Source organism: Rhinoderma darwinii, chromosome 3 (genome assembly GCF_050947455.1).
Source record: "Rhinoderma darwinii isolate aRhiDar2 chromosome 3, aRhiDar2.hap1, whole genome shotgun sequence".
NCBI lineage: Eukaryota > Metazoa > Chordata > Amphibia > Anura > Rhinodermatidae > Rhinoderma > Rhinoderma darwinii.
The window spans coordinates 292,231,260-292,248,125 of record NC_134689.1 but is presented as its reverse complement, the minus strand read 5'-3'; the positions used below and the strand labels follow the sequence as shown (position 1 = coordinate 292,248,125).

Genomic DNA, 16,866 nt, shown 5'->3' with positions numbered 1-16,866 from the left:
AGATGCTGTTTCACAAAAAAAATCATACCACCCATCATCTCGCTGCAGATCACACAGTGACTACATACAGTGAAGGAAATAAGTATTTGATCCCTTGCTGATTTTGTAAGTTTGCCCACTGTCATAGACATGAACAGTCTAGAATTTTTAGGCTAGGTTAATTTTACCAGTGAGAGATAGATTATATTTAAAAAAACAACTGAAAATCACATTGTCAAAATTATATATATTTATTTGCATTGTGCACAGAGAAATAAGTATTTGATCCCCTACCAAGCATTAAGAGTTCAGCCTCCTCCAGACCAGTTACACGCTCCAAATCAACTTGGTGCCTGCATTAAAGACAGCTGTCTTACATGTCACCTGTATAAAAGACTCCTGTCCACAGACTCAATTAATCAGTCTGACTCTAACCTCTACAACATGGGCAAGACCAAAGAGCTTTCTAAGGATGTCAGGGACAAGATCATAGACCTGCACAAGGCTGGAATGGGCTACAAAACCATAAGTAAGACGCTGGGTGAGAAGGAGACAACTGTTGGTGAAATAGTAAGAAAATGGAAGACATACAAAATGACTGTCAATCGACATCGATCTGGGGCTCCATGCAAAATCTCACCTCGTGGGGTATCCTTGATCCTGAGGAAGGTGAGAGCTCAGCCGAAAACTACACGGGGGGAACTTGTTAATGATCTCAAGGCAGCTGGGACCACAGTCACCAAGAAAACCATTGGTAACACATTACGCCGTAATGGATTAAAATCCTGCAGTGCCCGCAAGGTCCCCCTTCTCAAGAAGGCACATGTACAGGCCCGTCTGAAGTTTGCAAATGAACATCTGGATGATTCTGAGAGTGATTGGGAGAAAGTGCTGTGGTCAGATGAGACTAAAATTGAGCTCTTTGGCATTAACTCAACTCGCTGTGTTTGGAGGAAGAGAAATGCTGCCTATGACCCAAAGAACACCGTCCCAACTGTCAAGCATGGAAGTGGAAACATTATGTTTTGGGGGTGTTTCTCTGCTAAGGGCACAGGACTACTTCACCGCATCAATGGGAGAATGGATGGAACCATGTACCGTCAAATCCTGAGTGACAACCTCCTTCCCTCCACCAGGACATTAAAAATGGCTCGTGGCTGGGTCTTCCCGCACGACAATGACCCGAAACATACAGCCAAGGCAACAAAGGAGTGGCTCAAAAAGAAGCACATTAAGGTCATGGAGTGGCCTAGCCAGTCTCCAGACCTTAATCCCATCGAAAACTTATGGAGGGAGCTGAAGATCCGAGTTGCCAAGCGACAGCCTCGAAATCGTAATGATTTACAGATGATCTGCAAAGAGGAGTGGGCCAAAATTCCATCTAACATGTGTGCAAACCTCATCATCAACTGAAAAAAACGTTGGACTGATGTGCTTGCCAACAAGGGTTTTGCCACCAAGTATTAAGTCTTGTTTGCCAAAGGGATCAAATACTTATTTCTCTGTGCACAATGCAAATACATATATATAATTTTGACAATGTGATTTTCTGTATTTTTTTTTATGTAATCTATCTCTCACTGGTAAAATTAACCTAGCCTAAAAATTCTAGACTGTTCATGTCTATGACAGTGGGCAAACTTACAAAATCAGCAAGGGATCAAATACTTATTTCCTTCACTGTACATTACTGATTAGAGGCAGAATAATCATTTACATGAAGTGACTCACCGGTGACATCTCAGATTCTAGTTCTTTTCTTCTCCCTCCAGTCCAAACCTCTATGATGGATTTCTCCCGGCCATGACCCATTTCTCAATTTTTCCGCTCAGCTGTCTTCAGCTTCTCACTTTTAAAACATTTCTGCACCTTTAAACAAAGTTAAAATTCTCAAATCCTCTAAATATAATAGCGCCATACACTGTGTCCCTGATTATAATCGTACCGTACACTGTGTCTGTAGATAGTACCTCACATATAGCTCCCCCTGTATATAGTGTCCCACACACACGGAACATGCCCGGCCAATCAGCACTAATGCATGTATTTGTACCTGCGTGCTATAGATGCAGGTACAATTACTGCAAGACAGGGTGGCTGTCGCTAGCACCGGGCACCCTCCGGTGCTAGCGACGCCTCCGGGCATGAGGGGGCCTGTGTTGCCCAGCCCATAAATGTTAGAGGCTCGGCGGTGCGGGCCCCGTAGTAGCGTCGCTACAGCAGTAGCAGCCATAACGGCTGCTAGCGGCGCCACCGGGCGTGTCAGCTAGCGGAACGGGCCCCCTCAAGCCACGGGCCCCGTAGCAGCTGCTACCGCGGTAGTTACGCTACTTATTGCGCCCCCCCCCCCCCCATTTTCGGTCAGGTGGCGCCGCCTGAGGCTGTCTGCTCACCTCGCCTCATGGTAGGTGCGGCACGGACACCACTCTTAATCCATGATAAAAGTAACCGTGTCTTCCAAAGTGCTTAGGACTGGATCCTTGTACAGCTGCATAATCTCAGTGTCCTTGCCTAGTACAAATTGGGTAGGTTCAGACTTACATGGAGGTCACCACCAGCCAGTGCAACTCCATGATACACTATCCTTTAATACTGGTATGGTATAGTATAGTATAGCAAGTTGAGTGTTTGTGATCTTCTTTACTGTGCCAAGTATTTTACCATTTACACTAGACCGGAGTATTATTTGTTACAGGTGCATCAGTAATTGCTTAGTGGGTGGTTCCCTTTTTACATTGTTGCCACATATGCCTCATTACAGGTATGGTCAATGGGAGATACGATTATATGTTCAGTTTTATACCCAGAAAGATTATCAAAATTAGTCTAGTTTAGTTTGGAAAAAAGATAGTTGAGGGGTGATCTAATAACTATGTAGAAATATATCAAAGGTCCGTGCAGAGATCTCCCTCATGATATTTTTCATGAAGTTTTTTTTAAGGTTTCTGCACAAATATAGAATTGGAATTCTTTACTGTAAGGCTATGTTCACACAGAGTTTTTTGACGCGGAAACCGCGCCGCAAAACTCGTCAAACGGCCCGAAAATGTCTCCCATTGATTTCAATGGGAGGCGGAGGCGTCTTTTTCGTGCGAGCGGTAAAACCGTCTCGCGGGAGAAAGAAGGGACATGCCCTATCTTCGGGCGTTTACGCCTCTGACCTCCCATTGACATCAATGGGGGGCAGAGAAAGGGTATTTTGCTGCGTTTTATGCCCGCGGTGCTCAATGGCCGCGGGCGAAAAACGCAGCGAAAATGCGGCGTGCAGGGAGAGGAAAATCTGCCTCAAACTTCCAAACGGAATTTTGAGGCAGAATTTCCGCCTGCAAAAAACTCTGTGTGAACATAGCCTCAGGCTGGATTCACACGAGCATGTTCGGTCCGTAATGGACGGAACGTATTTCGGCCGCAATTCCCGGACCGAACACACTGCAGGGCGCCGGGCTTCTAGCATCATAGTTATATACGACGCTTGGAGTCCCTGCCTCGCTGTGGAACTACTGTCCCGTACTGAAAACATGATTACAGTATGGGACAGTTGTCTGGCAGCGAGGCAGGGACTACTAGCATCGTACATAACTATGATGCTAGGAGCCCGGCTCCCTACAGTGTGTTCGGTCCGGGACTTGTGGCCGAAATACGTTCCGTCCATTACGGGCGAACATGCTCGTGTGAATCCAGCCCAAGAGCAATGAGACTATGGAACTCTCCACCAGAGGAAGTTGTCATGGTGAATTTAATAATAGAATTCAAAAGGCGCCTGGGCGCCTTTCTCGAGTGTGATAATATTACAAGTTTGGCTTGAAGTTGGGAAGAATTTTTTTCCCCTAAGGTGAGGAAAATGGTCTTTTGCCTCATGAGGGTTTTTGCCTTCTTCTGGATCAACATTGCAGGATAATAAGCTGAACTGGATGGACTTGTCTTTTTGCGCCTTTATGAACTGTTTATTTATAAAATATTTGTTATGCTTTATCCTAAATACCGCTAAGGCCCGATGCACATGATCGTGGTTTTCATCCGTAATTACAGATGAAATTGCGAACCCATTAATTTCTGTTGGCCACGGACACCTTTCTGTATATCAACGGATGTGTGACCGTGCTTTAGAAATGATCCGTAAAATATAGAACATGTCCTATTCTTGTCCACAATTCCAGCGCAGGCTCACCCATAGAAATGTATGGGTACTTCCGCAATTGCGGACGGCTATGGATGTGTATCCGTAGCTGTCTGATCTGTATTTGCAGACTGTAAAAACCCTTATGGTCATGGTCATGATCATGGTCATGTGCATGAGGCCTAAGTCATTATTCTGTGTATCTGTTTTTAGATTATTTGTTGAGCTTAGCAGCTTTGTTTACTTTGATACCAATGTTGATAGTCTGATATCAGAGGCTATTTGCAGCTCAAATTTGTTACTACGAGTGGTGTGACTGTATTTTTATATATAGCATTTTTTTTCTTAATTGTGTAATTTAACATTTTTTTTAAACCTCTCTCAATAGGTTACTTTCCTAAAATATATTAGAACTTGATAAATGAGAATAGTGCCTAATTAAACGCCAATTACTAAAGTTTTTCCTTACTGTTTGTTTTTATTTTTTATTATACTTCAGGTAATCATAAACAGCACAATCACACCCAATATGACTTTCACAAAAACATCTCAAAAATTTGGCCAGTGGGCTGACAGCAGAGCAAATACAGTTTTTGGTCTGGGATTTGGATCTGAGCAGCAGCTATCCAAGGTAAGTACACTGATCTATATTAAATGTTGCTTCTGAAAACACAAAAAAGTTACTGTTCTCTTAATGATTACGTGCAGAATCTTATTTATAACATTAGAAAATGCTTCAGATTTTCCCTGCCTTTCTGAGATAGGAAGTAATTGTCTGACAGCAAGCATAGTCAGCCATACTATCTCACATGGGGATATTTTTTCTGTCAACTGGTCAGACACTTCCTCACTCTGCTCTCCCGGACAATGAGTGTGGAGTGTGGAGTGTGGAGTGTGGAGTGTGGAGTGTGGAGTGTGGAGTGTGGAGTGTGGAGTGTGGAGTGTGGAGTGTGGAGTGTGGAGTGTGGAGTGTGGAGTGTGGAGTGTGGAGTGTGGAGTGTTCTAATTATCTGGTATGAGTGAACAAATATTTATTTGCCCATCAAGATTGTGTCAGGCAGACTAGGGCTGTAATACGATTTTATAACCTATATAGTTACCAGCTTTTGTCACTTTCGTTTTTAAGTCCATTTTTAGGTGACTATTAGGCATCATACATATTGCAGAGCCATTTGAATGCACCCTGTATATATGTGTATGTATATATACACATACAGTTAGGTCCAGAATTATTTGGACAGTGACATAATCTTCATGATTTGGGCTCTGCATGCAACACATTGGATTTGAAATGAAACAACTGAGATGCAATTGAAGTGCAGACTCTCAGGTTTAATTCAAGAGGTTGAACAAAAATATCCTGTGAAACGTTGAGGAATTGCAACCATTTTTCTACGCAGCCTCCTCATTTCAGGGGCTCAAAAGTAATTGGAAAAATTAACATTACCATAAATAAAATGTTTTTTTTTTAATACTTTGTAGAGAATCCTTTGCAGGCAATGACTGCCTGTGGTACAAAAAAGAAGGATTTGATCCAGCGCTGCAGTGATGTACTTTAAAAAGGAACGTATTCCCACTTTTATTGGTATCAAAGGATTTGTTAAAATTTCAATAACAGGCTTGGCGTCAAGGCAGTATTAGGTAGGTGTAATGGGCCTACGCGTTTCAAGCACGGCTGGTGCTCTTAGTCATGGCATTCATTCACTGCCTGTAGTCTGGAGCCCATGGACATCACCAAACTCTGGGTTTCCTCCTTTATGATGGTTTGCCAGGCCTTTACTGCAGCTGTCTTCAGTTGTTGTTTGTTTGTGGGTCTTTCTGTCTTAAGTTTTGTCTTAAGCAAGTGAAATGCAGCTCAATCGGGTTGAGATCTGGGGATTGACTTGGCCATTGCAGAATATTGCACTTCTTTATCTTAAACTCCAGGGTTGCTTTCGCAGTATGTTTTGGGCCATTGTCTATCTGTACTGTGAAGCGACGTCCAATCAACCTTGCTGCATTCGATTGAATCTGAGCAGAAAGTATATCCCTAAACACTTCAGAATTCATCCGGCGGCTTCTGTCTTCAGTCACATTATCAATAAACACTAGTGACCCAGTGCCTTTGGCAGCCATGCATGCCCATGCCATCACACTGCCTCCACCATGTTTTACAGAGGATGTGGTATGCTTTGGATCATGAGCCATTCCGAGCCTTCTCCATACTTTCTTCCTCCCATGATTCTGGTACAGGTTGATCTTAGATTCATCTGTCCACAGAATGCTGTTCCAGAACTGGGCTGGCTTCTTTAGATGTTGTTTGGAAAAGTCTAATCTGGCCTTTCTATTCTTGAGGCTGATTAACGGTTTGCACCTTGTGGTGATCCCTCTGTATTTGCTCTCATGAAGTCTTCTCTTTATGGTAGACTTAGATACTGATACACCTACTTCCAGGAGAGTGTTCCTCACTTGGGTAGATGTTGTGGAGGCTTTTATCTTCACCATGGAAAGGATTCTGCAATCATCCACCACTGTTGTCTTCCGTGGACATCCACGCCTTTTGGAGTTCACGAGTTCCCTCAAGAACGTGCAAACTGTTGATTTGGCCTCTCCTAACATTTGTGCTCTCTCTCTGATGGATTTCTTCATTTCTTTTTTCAGCCTAACGATGCATTGAGGGCTCATTTGACCCCATGTTGTGGGTTCACAGCAACAGCTTCCAAATGCAAATGCCACACCTGGAATTAACTCCAGACCTTTTACCTGCTTAATTGATGGCTTGATGAGGGAATAGCCCAAGCCATGGCTTGAGAAAGGTTCCTGTTGAACCGAAACGTTGCTGTGTTGAGGTGAAATAAATCCACTTTTGCTTTCATCTACCTTGAAGTCCTGGTGCCGTTACTGTGTTCTACATTTTTCTCTATATATATATATATATATATATATATATATATATATATACCTCCTTCCATCGATATATATACATATGTATATATGTATATCTATGTCCATCGATATTATTTATATATATATAATTATATATTTATCGATTTGCCCATACAAAAATAACATTGGCCTATGTAAGTCTCATTAAGCTGTTTCTGAAGTATACAATTAACATAATTTAAAAAAATGTTTTCTTCCTTGAAAACACACATGTATAATTTTAAAGCAGCACTTGTTAAAAAAGAAATAAAAATCCTACACCTACAGTAATCTAAGTTGGATTGTGACGAAGGCAGCTTCAAAATAGCTCTGCAAGTAATTCCCATAGCAACCTCCTACTTGACAGAACATCTCACATACACGTCCTCCTACATTCATTAGAATATGTTGTCTGATTTATCCAGACACTTTCTATAGGATCATTGTGACTTGACTTTTTTCCTGTACCCCATTCATCTTTTTCTCAGTTCTAACAATGAATTTATCTTTTAATTAGAGGAAAAAAAGAAGCTGAAGTTAAATATGGTTCTAATAGGAAGCCGTCCCGAAGATTTACTTTATTTAATATACCGTAATTTAATATTTACAAGTTCAGTGCATTGTTAGTCCCTAGTTTACTTGGATATTACCCAGTTTACTTAGATTCCATAAATGGATTGATGGAATAATAAGAAAAAAATGTGTATGGGTGTGTATATATTGTGTATATATTTCTATAGAACTATGACCTCACTCTATATTTAGTGACGTTCCTTTAATCCTGTATCTGATACAGAAAGTTTGATAATCAGGCACTTTTTTTCAGCACAACTGCAATATAATGTGAAATGTCAAAATACTGAACAGTACCAATTGTTTGATTATAACACAGGTTCTTTACTCTTAGGGCCTGTTCACATCAGCGTTATCTTTCCATTGAGGGGTTCCGTCTGAGCTGTCCATTAAGGGAACAGAAAGGCAAACGGAAACCTTCGACTGCGCTATTGGTTCCGTCAAAACAACGGAACCCTTTCACAACGGTGACAAACGGAAACCATTAGCCAAGTTTCTGTCACCATTGAGATCAATGGTGATGCAAACGGAAGCTGAGGTTTGTTTGCCTTTCCGTTGAGGGGTTCCCCCGACAGAAAGCTCCGATGGAACCCCTCAATGGAAAGAAACCCTGATGTGAACACAGCCTTACCGTTAATTTTATGTACTCATTTATGATCGTCAAATAATCCAGAATCATTGATAATCTGATTCAGCGTCTTCATATTAGGTCCCATTAAAGGGGTTTTCCCCCCATTAAATATCATATTAATTGTATAGAGCATAAAAAAAAATTAAATGTTTTCCGTTTACGTGCTGTTAAAAATAATAAAAAATGATCCAGTGAAGAGTTATGACTTTTACTGTACTTAAATTGTATTGCGCCACTTGGTGTTCAAAGTGTATATCAATGTGTACTTCCACCTACTGACCTGGGTGCTAGTGGGCACGCATGCTCAGTCACTCTCCCCTCAGCCAGGTCTCTTCATAGTGATCCTGTGTTCACTGCAGAGTAGCCAATAAAATAGCTTTTTGCCCTGTTTGTCAGGGTAGGAGCAGAGCCTTTGCAAAAGTATGGAGGTATAGCTGAGGACACTCCTTCTCAGCTTGTTAGGATTGTAAATCTCTGCATCCTAAAAGCAGGTAAGTACCCTGCACATACCCACTCAGCCTTTTTTGTTTGTTTTTTGTCTCATTATATTAGTTTCTAAGGGAGTACATATTGGGTGTCACAAAGTAAATATCTTCACTACTCTGCATTCCATGTTGCCTATCTGCAAGAAAGTAAGGAAAGACTGCATTGGGGAAAGAGACCTAATCTGCTCAGATTCCCCCCCCCCCCCCCCCATGCAGCACCGTAAGCAACATAGGGAAGCAAAAAAAGAGGACAAAAGTTTTTGATATGCTAGAAACACCTCAAATTACTATTATAGTAGCTACTAACAGCATTTCTGTCCTTTTTTATGAAAACGCTTAATGGAATAGCCCCTTTTCGTTACAGGGAAAATGAGTATTAAATGCTGGGTTCCCATCAAGAATAACTGTTGATGGCGGTTAATGAAACCCCTCCTGATTTGTTAGTTATTGCATGCTACTTGTGACAGGAGATAAGTGAATATTAGAAGGGTACAAGGTCATTGGTGTACTGGGACTCAAATGCCTTGTGCCTCCATATTTTCTCTGTCCATATCTCTTTAATAAACTGGCCTTTTAATAATCATTAGCTAGACAAATATGGGCATAGAGGGTACAATAATCTGTGCTCACTGGGTAGTAACGCCATGTATTTTAAATTGTAAACCAAAGCAATTTTTTGCAAAGACATGATTATGCTTTGGTTTCAAATGATCTTTTTTTACTTTGATTTTGGTCTCTTAATTACATCTTGACGTTAAGAGGCAGATTTATGAAGACTGGCATTTCATACCCCGCATCTTTTGGCTGGTCGTGCGCCAGCAGCGTCAGGTTCTTATATGCGATGAAGCACTGGACATCCTGGGTACTGCCCGGCATCGGGACCTTGTTTCAGAGGCGTATGCTAGGTTCTCCTGGGGCAAAGGTGTAGTTTGGCGCGCCAGCCCCCAACTTCTTTCCCGACATCTCCTTCCCCATCACCATTTTGATTTCTCTACCAATCAATGAGGAGTAATTTTTTATTTTTTCTCATTTTTTTATTTTATGTAACTCGAACATAATATCTTTTGTACATTTTGCAAGTCTAGTACGATAAGGTAGTTAACTTAACAATAAATTAAAAGAAATGAGGTCAGTGTGCCTGACTAAAGCAGATTGTATAACTGAGGCTAATGAGACTATAGGGTGACATAATTAACAGCCTACTCTTGTAGACTGTGCCACATAGGCCCTCCTGTAGACCCAGCCCCCCTGTAGATTGTGCCACACAGCCCCCTGTAGATTGTGCCACACAGCCCCCTGTAGATTGTGCCACACAGCCCCCTGTAGATTGTGCCGCACAGCCCCCCCGTAGATTGTGCCGTACAGCCCCCCTGTAGATTGTGCCGCACAGCCCCCCCGTAGATTTGCCACACCGCCCCCCCTGTAGATTGTGCCGCGCACAGCTCCCCCCCTTGTAGACTGTGCCATGCACAGCCCCCCCCCTGTATACCCTGCGGCACACAGCCCCCCCCCCCTCCCCTGGGTAGTAGCTAGCGTAGATGTCCACTGTAGTTTATACCAGTTTTCTGGTGTAAACCATAATAAATTTGTCGGCCGCTGTGACACCATCCACTTGATTTTTAAGCCACGCATTTTTTCCCCAGAAGTCCCCAAGGTAGTGAAAACTTTTCGGCCTTTTGCGACTCCAGAAAATCGTTTTCTAGCGTAGAAAGGTTAATAAATTCCCCCCAAAAAGTGCCCATAGACATTAGATCAACGTCATACGACATTGTCTTGCCTAGCTTACCATCTAATGTGTAAAAGGGTGACCTGTCTCTCCCCCGATGGCAGCTGTTGGGGGGAAAGAAAGATCAGGCATTGATTTAAAAATGTGCGATCCTTTGATCCTGCAGGAAATATGCCACTTTCAGAGTCTGGCAGCAGCTTATTGCCCTCTCTCCAATGAGAACACAGTCACGCTTAGCCAAGCTGAGCGTGTGTGGGGAGGTCAGGAGAGAAAGCTATCGGCTGAATGAGTGTTCAGCTGACAACTATCTAAGTATTATTGCCATGTTTAAGGCCCTTTACATGGGCCAATTATCACGCAAACGAGAGTTTACAGACCGCTTGTTCACAATCATTACCTTGTGCAAATCAGTTGAGTGAGCAAACGCTCGTTCATCCACTGATTTGTATAGTTTATGCAGCTGAAAATATTAGTTTTCGGCAGCACATCTCCTACTGTAAACAGGGAAACATGCTGCCGGCTGATAGAAATTTATAGAGATGCGCGATCGTAGTAACGAGCGCTCGTCCCCATACATAGCTTCTTGTGAAAGCAAACTATTGACAATTAACTAGCAGTCTCGTTGATCGGCGCTGGTTTACACTGCCCACGTCGGGCCCATTAAGAAAATACTTAGTCTTGCTGTCATTTGCCGAGTCAAGGCTATTCATATCTTTCACATAATCCTATTCGTGGTGTTGAGGTCAAATAGTCCTCTTACAATACAGTAGCTGGGGATGTGGCCTATTCAGGTGATAAATATTGACAACGCAACTTAAAGGGGTTTTTATGGTCTTTAAAAATTGTGTGCAGACGGTGTAACTGCACTCACTTGCTAATGTGCTGTCTGTAGCTGAAATGTTTCTGTAAACCATTCTTGTCTGCAGTTGCATGACCAGACTTCTGGTCTTTATCTCCTGCTTGTATGACGTCTCATATACAAGTGGTTATCTACCCTCTCCCTGCAGATTCCCTGCAGACATTGTGACTAAAACTTCGCTGCAGACTACAGCTCTGCCTTAAACCAGCCAAGCAGCAAGCACTGAGGAAAATAAATAGCATCACCTATAGGTGGTGACTTGCATTTCATTTTTGACCTCCCAACTGGACAGTCGCTTTAAGCTCTATAATTATTATGTTTCTGAAATAAAATAAGGCAGCGTTGCAATCCCCTGAGCAAAATGTATTGCCTAATCTGCTTTTGTTTTACACAAATTTGTCATCTCCATCAGAGATCTGCTCCCCATGACTTCATCTACTATGTTCTCTGTCTGGAAATAATATCCAATCTCTAAAATCTGTTGCCACCCGCTAACTCTTGCGTTTCACATTTTAGTGGCAGTCAGGTGAATTTTAGCTGTTGCTTAGAGAAGATGATCAATGCCACTGAGAGGAGCTCTGATCAGTAAACTAGACAGGATCAAGGCAAGAAAAAAAAAAAAATGTGATGGGAGTTTATATGGCAAAGCTTGTGAATCTGAGCTGAAATTACTTCCATAGTATAATGCTTTAATATAATGAAATGGTTGTCTGCTCACTGTACTTGCAGCATACAACCACCTGTCTGGTGCATGGCCGTGTGAAACAACTATTGCAGAACAAGAGAAGAAGAAGATCCAGCACCCAACACTCAAGCTTTTAGTGTCGACAACAATAAAAACGAAAATTTTCAGCTTATGCTTATCGAACCACAGTTCTTACTAGTTTGTTCTTTGACTTTCTTAATTATCCTGAGCCCCTTCCTCTGGGTTTTTTTCCTCTTATTTTGGTGAGGGCCACAGACCTCTGTACCACAGAATAAAAGCAGATGGTAAAGAGGTATTATGACCTATTATGCTCTTTGCACAATAAAGTACTTAGTATATGCAGGGTGACATCCTCATCCTATATATTGACCTACTTCATTTATTAGGTGTTTAGGTCATGGTCTAGGTTTTTACACCTTGGCTCTGTTATGATACAGTATGTGATATTGCGCTCTGTATATTTGTATATAGAATTTTTTTCTACTGACACTGAAAACATTGTATGTGATAGAGGGATATTTTAAAATTATAGTTTTATGCTAAAATGTAACGCCATGCATTTTCTACTATTTTTTATCTGTCTTATCTTCTTGAGTACACAGCATGCAAATTAACATGGTTTGTGTGTGTGTGTGTGTGTGTGTGTGTGTGTGTATGTGTATATATATATATATATATATATATATCAGGGGTCTCAAGCACGCGGCCCCTGGGGCTGTCATCTGCGGCCCACGGGACACAGAGCCGCTAGTATCGGCTCTGCTCCGAGACTCTGGAATTCCCTGACATCGCTGTTCATATGTGGACAGCTATGTCTGGGGCTTCCCCAGAGCCGGAGTCCCGAGCAGAGCGCTGGTGTCGGCTCTGCTCCAGGACTCTGTGGAATTCCCTGACATCGCTGCCCATATATGGACAGTGTGTCAGGGTCTTGCCCAGAGCGGAGCAGAGCGCTGGTGTCGGCTCTGCTCCTGGACTCTGTGGAATTCCCTCACATCGCTGTCCACATATGAACAGCGATGTCTGGGGCTTCCCCAGAGCCGGAGTCCCGAGCAGAGCGCTGGTGTCAGCTCTGCTCCGGGACTCTGTGGAATTCCCTGACATCGCTGTCCACATATGAACAGCGATGTCTGGGGCTTCCCCAGAGCCGGAGTCCCGAGCAGAGCGCTGGTGTCGGCTCTGCTCCGGGACTCTGTGGAATTCCCTGACATCGCTGCCCATATATGGACAGTGTGTCAGGGTCTTGCCCAGAGCGGAGTCCCGGGCAGAGCGCTATTATCGGCTCTGCTCCGGGACTCTGGGGAAGCCTCTGACATCGCTGTCCATACATCAACAATGATGTCAGGGGCTTCCCCAGAGCATGAGTCCCAGTGATGTCAGGAGCACAGCTGGAGTCCCAGGAAGAGCCTACTAGCGCTCTGCCTGGGACTCCAGCTCTGGGCAAGCCCCTGACATCACTGGGGCAGCCTCTACAGAGGACACTGGGGCAGACTCTACAGAGGGCACTGGGGCAGACTCTACAGAGGGCACTGGGGCAGCCTCTACAGAGGGCACTGGGGCAGCCTCTACAGAGGGCACTGGGGCAGCCTCTACAGAGGGCACTGCGGCAGCATCCACAGAGGGCACTGCGGCAGCATCCACAGAGGGCACTGCGGCAGCATCCACAGAGGGCACTGCGGCAGCATCCACAGAGGGCACTGCGGCAGCATCCACAGAGGGCACTGCGGCACTATCTAAAAAGGGGCTGCCCAATCTTGACATGTGTGCTAACTGAATCGGCGGACTGCATTTAGCGACACTTAAACTGGAAAGCTGGATTGTTGAAATAAGCACGTGGAGAAATATCTCAAATTTTAAACCTAGCGCTATTATTATAGTAATGTAGTATTATTATGATAGTAATATAGTGTTATAGTAGTTCAAATAACTAATTGATTAACAATAATTTTGTATTGCATCAAATCTGAAAGTAATGCGGCCCGTCAACTTCCCATTTTTTCTATATGCGGCCCACTTACCCGGCCGAGTTTGAGACCCCTGATAGATATATATATATATATATATATATATATATATATATATACATACACACACACACGTGTGTGTGTGTGTGTGTATATATATAGATGGATAATAAAAGTCTACACAACCCTGATAAAATGCCAGGTTTTGTCATGTCAAAAATTCAGTCCAAGATGAATCATTTCAGAACTTTTTGCACCTTTTAATGTCCCCTATAATCTGCACAATTGTATTGAAAAATAAACTGAAATCTTTTAGGGTGAAAAAATAAAAATAAAGAACAAAAATAATGTAGTTGCATAAATATGCACACCCTTAAACTAATACTTTGTTGACTTACCCTTTGACTTTATGACAGCGTTCAGTCTTTTTGGGTAGAAGTCTATCAGCGTGGCATATCTTGACTTTGCATTTGTTGCCCACTCCCCCTCGCAATCTGTCAGATTTGGAGCGCTTTTTCAAGGAAATCTCCTGTGTACAGCCCTCTTCAGGTCACCCCACAGATTTTCAATGGGATTCCGGTCTGGGCTCTGGCTGGGTCATTCCAAAACTTTGATCTTCTTCTGGTGAAGCCATTCTTTTGTTGATTTGGAGGTATGCTTTGGGTTGTTGTCGTGCTGAAAGGTGAAATTCCTCTTCATCTTCCGCTTTTTAGCAGATGCCTGCAGGATTTGTGCCATTATTGACGGATATTTGGAACTGTTCATAATTCCTTCCACCTTGACTAAAGCACCAGTTCCAAAAAATAGCCCCAAAGCATAATGCTGCTTCCCCCATGCTGCACTGTGGGTATGGTGTTCTTTTAGTGTTGGCTTTGCACCAAACATACCTTTTGGAATTATGGCCAAAAAGTTCAACCTTGGTCTCATCAGACTATAGCATGTTTTCCAACATGCTTCTGGCAGACTTGATGTAGGTCTTTGCAAAACATAGCTGGCCTTGGATGTTTATCTTTGTTACAAAAGGCTTCCGTCTTGCCACCCTACCCCACAGCCCACACATATGAAAAATACAGGAGATTGTTCTCACATGCACTGCACAACCAGTACCTGCCAGAAAGACCTGCAGCTCCTTTAATGTTGCTGTAGGCCTCTTGGTAGCCTCCCGGACCAATTTTTGTCCTGTCTTTTCATCAAGTTTTGAGGGACGTCCAGTTCGTGGTAATGTCACTGTTGTGCCAAATGTAGTTCTCTTCTTCATGGCTGTCTTCACTGTGTTCCATGGTATATCTAATGCCTTGGAAATCCTTTGGTACACTTCTCCTGACTGATGCCTTTCAAGAATAAGATCCCTTTGATGTGTTGTAAGTGCTTTACGAACCATGGCTTTTGCAGTCACATGCAACAAAGAAAATGTCAGGAAAATCCTAATAGAACAGCTGAACTTTATATGGGGTTACTCAGAATCACTTAAAAAAATGACAGCTGTGTACTGACCACTATTTAACATGAGTTTAAATGTGATTGGCTAATTCTGAAAACAGCCACATCCCCAATTAGAAGAGGGTGTTCACACTTATGCAACCACATTATTGTAGTTGTTTTTATTTTTATCCTCTAAGTGATTTCAGTTTGTTTTTCAATGGAATTGTACAGATTATGGGTCACATTAAAGGTGGAGGAGGTTCTGAACTGATTCATCTTGTACTGACAAAAACCTGGCATTTTAACAGGGGTGTGTAGACTTTTTGTATCCATTATAATATCTATATCTATCGATGTAATCTATATAGTGTGTGTGTGTAGCGGAGATTATCTTTTCATCATCACTTGCCTATAGTGACGGTATTTAGTGCCGTGTGTTTGGATGCCAGAGAAAATACTATATGTAACAAAAAGAAAAAATATTATCCTTTTAATAACCCAAAAAGAAATGCAATATATATTGCACGGTGCCGTCCAAAATAAATATAGCAGAAAAGAAAACTAAAAACTAATGGACCAACCAGCACACTTTGGGTAAAATAAATACAAGATAAGACTGTATTAAACAATTTATACAAAATTTATTTATTAAGATTTTTTATATATATATATATATATAAAAAGTTGGATATAAATTACATTATCCATGCACAATGTCAGATTGGTGGAAATTCATTGTGCATATAAATGGATTACTAACATTCATAGAAATGAATTACTAACAAAGTTGCAAGAGCTATTGCGATATACCGACAAATTATTGCATGCATATAAACATTGTTTTACAAAATGATACAATAACATTATGTGGTTTAAGGAGAAATGACTTACAAGAGAATATAAGCAGGTTATTCCCTCCCAACGCCGGCTATATGCTGTTCACATTGTGCGTTTAAACAGGAGATAAGGCAGACACTCCCAAGATCTGTACTGTGCTGTTCACATTGTGCGTTTAAACAGGACATTGTGCATGGATAATGTAATTTATATCCAACTTTTTTATATATATAAAAAAAATCTTAATAATAAATAAATTTTGTATAAATTGTTTAATACAGTCTTATCTTGTATTTATTTTACCCAAAGTGTGCTGGTTGGTACATTAGTTTTTCGTTTTCTTTTCTGCTAAAATACTAGATGTGTCTGACCCACATTTCACGTATTGTTTCTCATTATTTCATCTTCTGGGAAGCATTATTGCTGAAGTCTTTGCAGAGCTGACGATGAATAGATAAGTGTCTGTCTTGTGCCTGTTTTCAGGTATGAATGCTGCCGGCAGCATGAAGATATATTCTCCTTTAGGCTCAGAGGGCTATTAGCAGTTCAGCAAAGTACCCCCTGGATCACACTTCACATCTATTCTTCCCTAAGTTTTATTTGCTTCCTGAGAAACAATACAAACTTTTGGTATAATAATCCTCTATTGTTCAACGCATTGTATCA

At 42.1% G+C, this 16,866-nt stretch overlaps 1 protein-coding gene across 3 annotated transcripts in view; it reads left to right on the top strand.

Moving 5' to 3' along the window:
• HOMER2 (homer scaffold protein 2) overlaps positions 1–16,866 on the top strand; it is a 191,379-nt gene that overhangs the window by 109,198 nt on the left and 65,315 nt on the right. For all 3 annotated transcript variants that reach the window (XM_075855233.1, XM_075855235.1, XM_075855234.1), the window contains one exon: positions 4,596–4,727. In XM_075855233.1, coding sequence (XP_075711348.1) covers positions 4,596–4,727 — 132 coding nt within the window. The remainder of the gene's footprint in view (positions 1–4,595; positions 4,728–16,866) is intronic.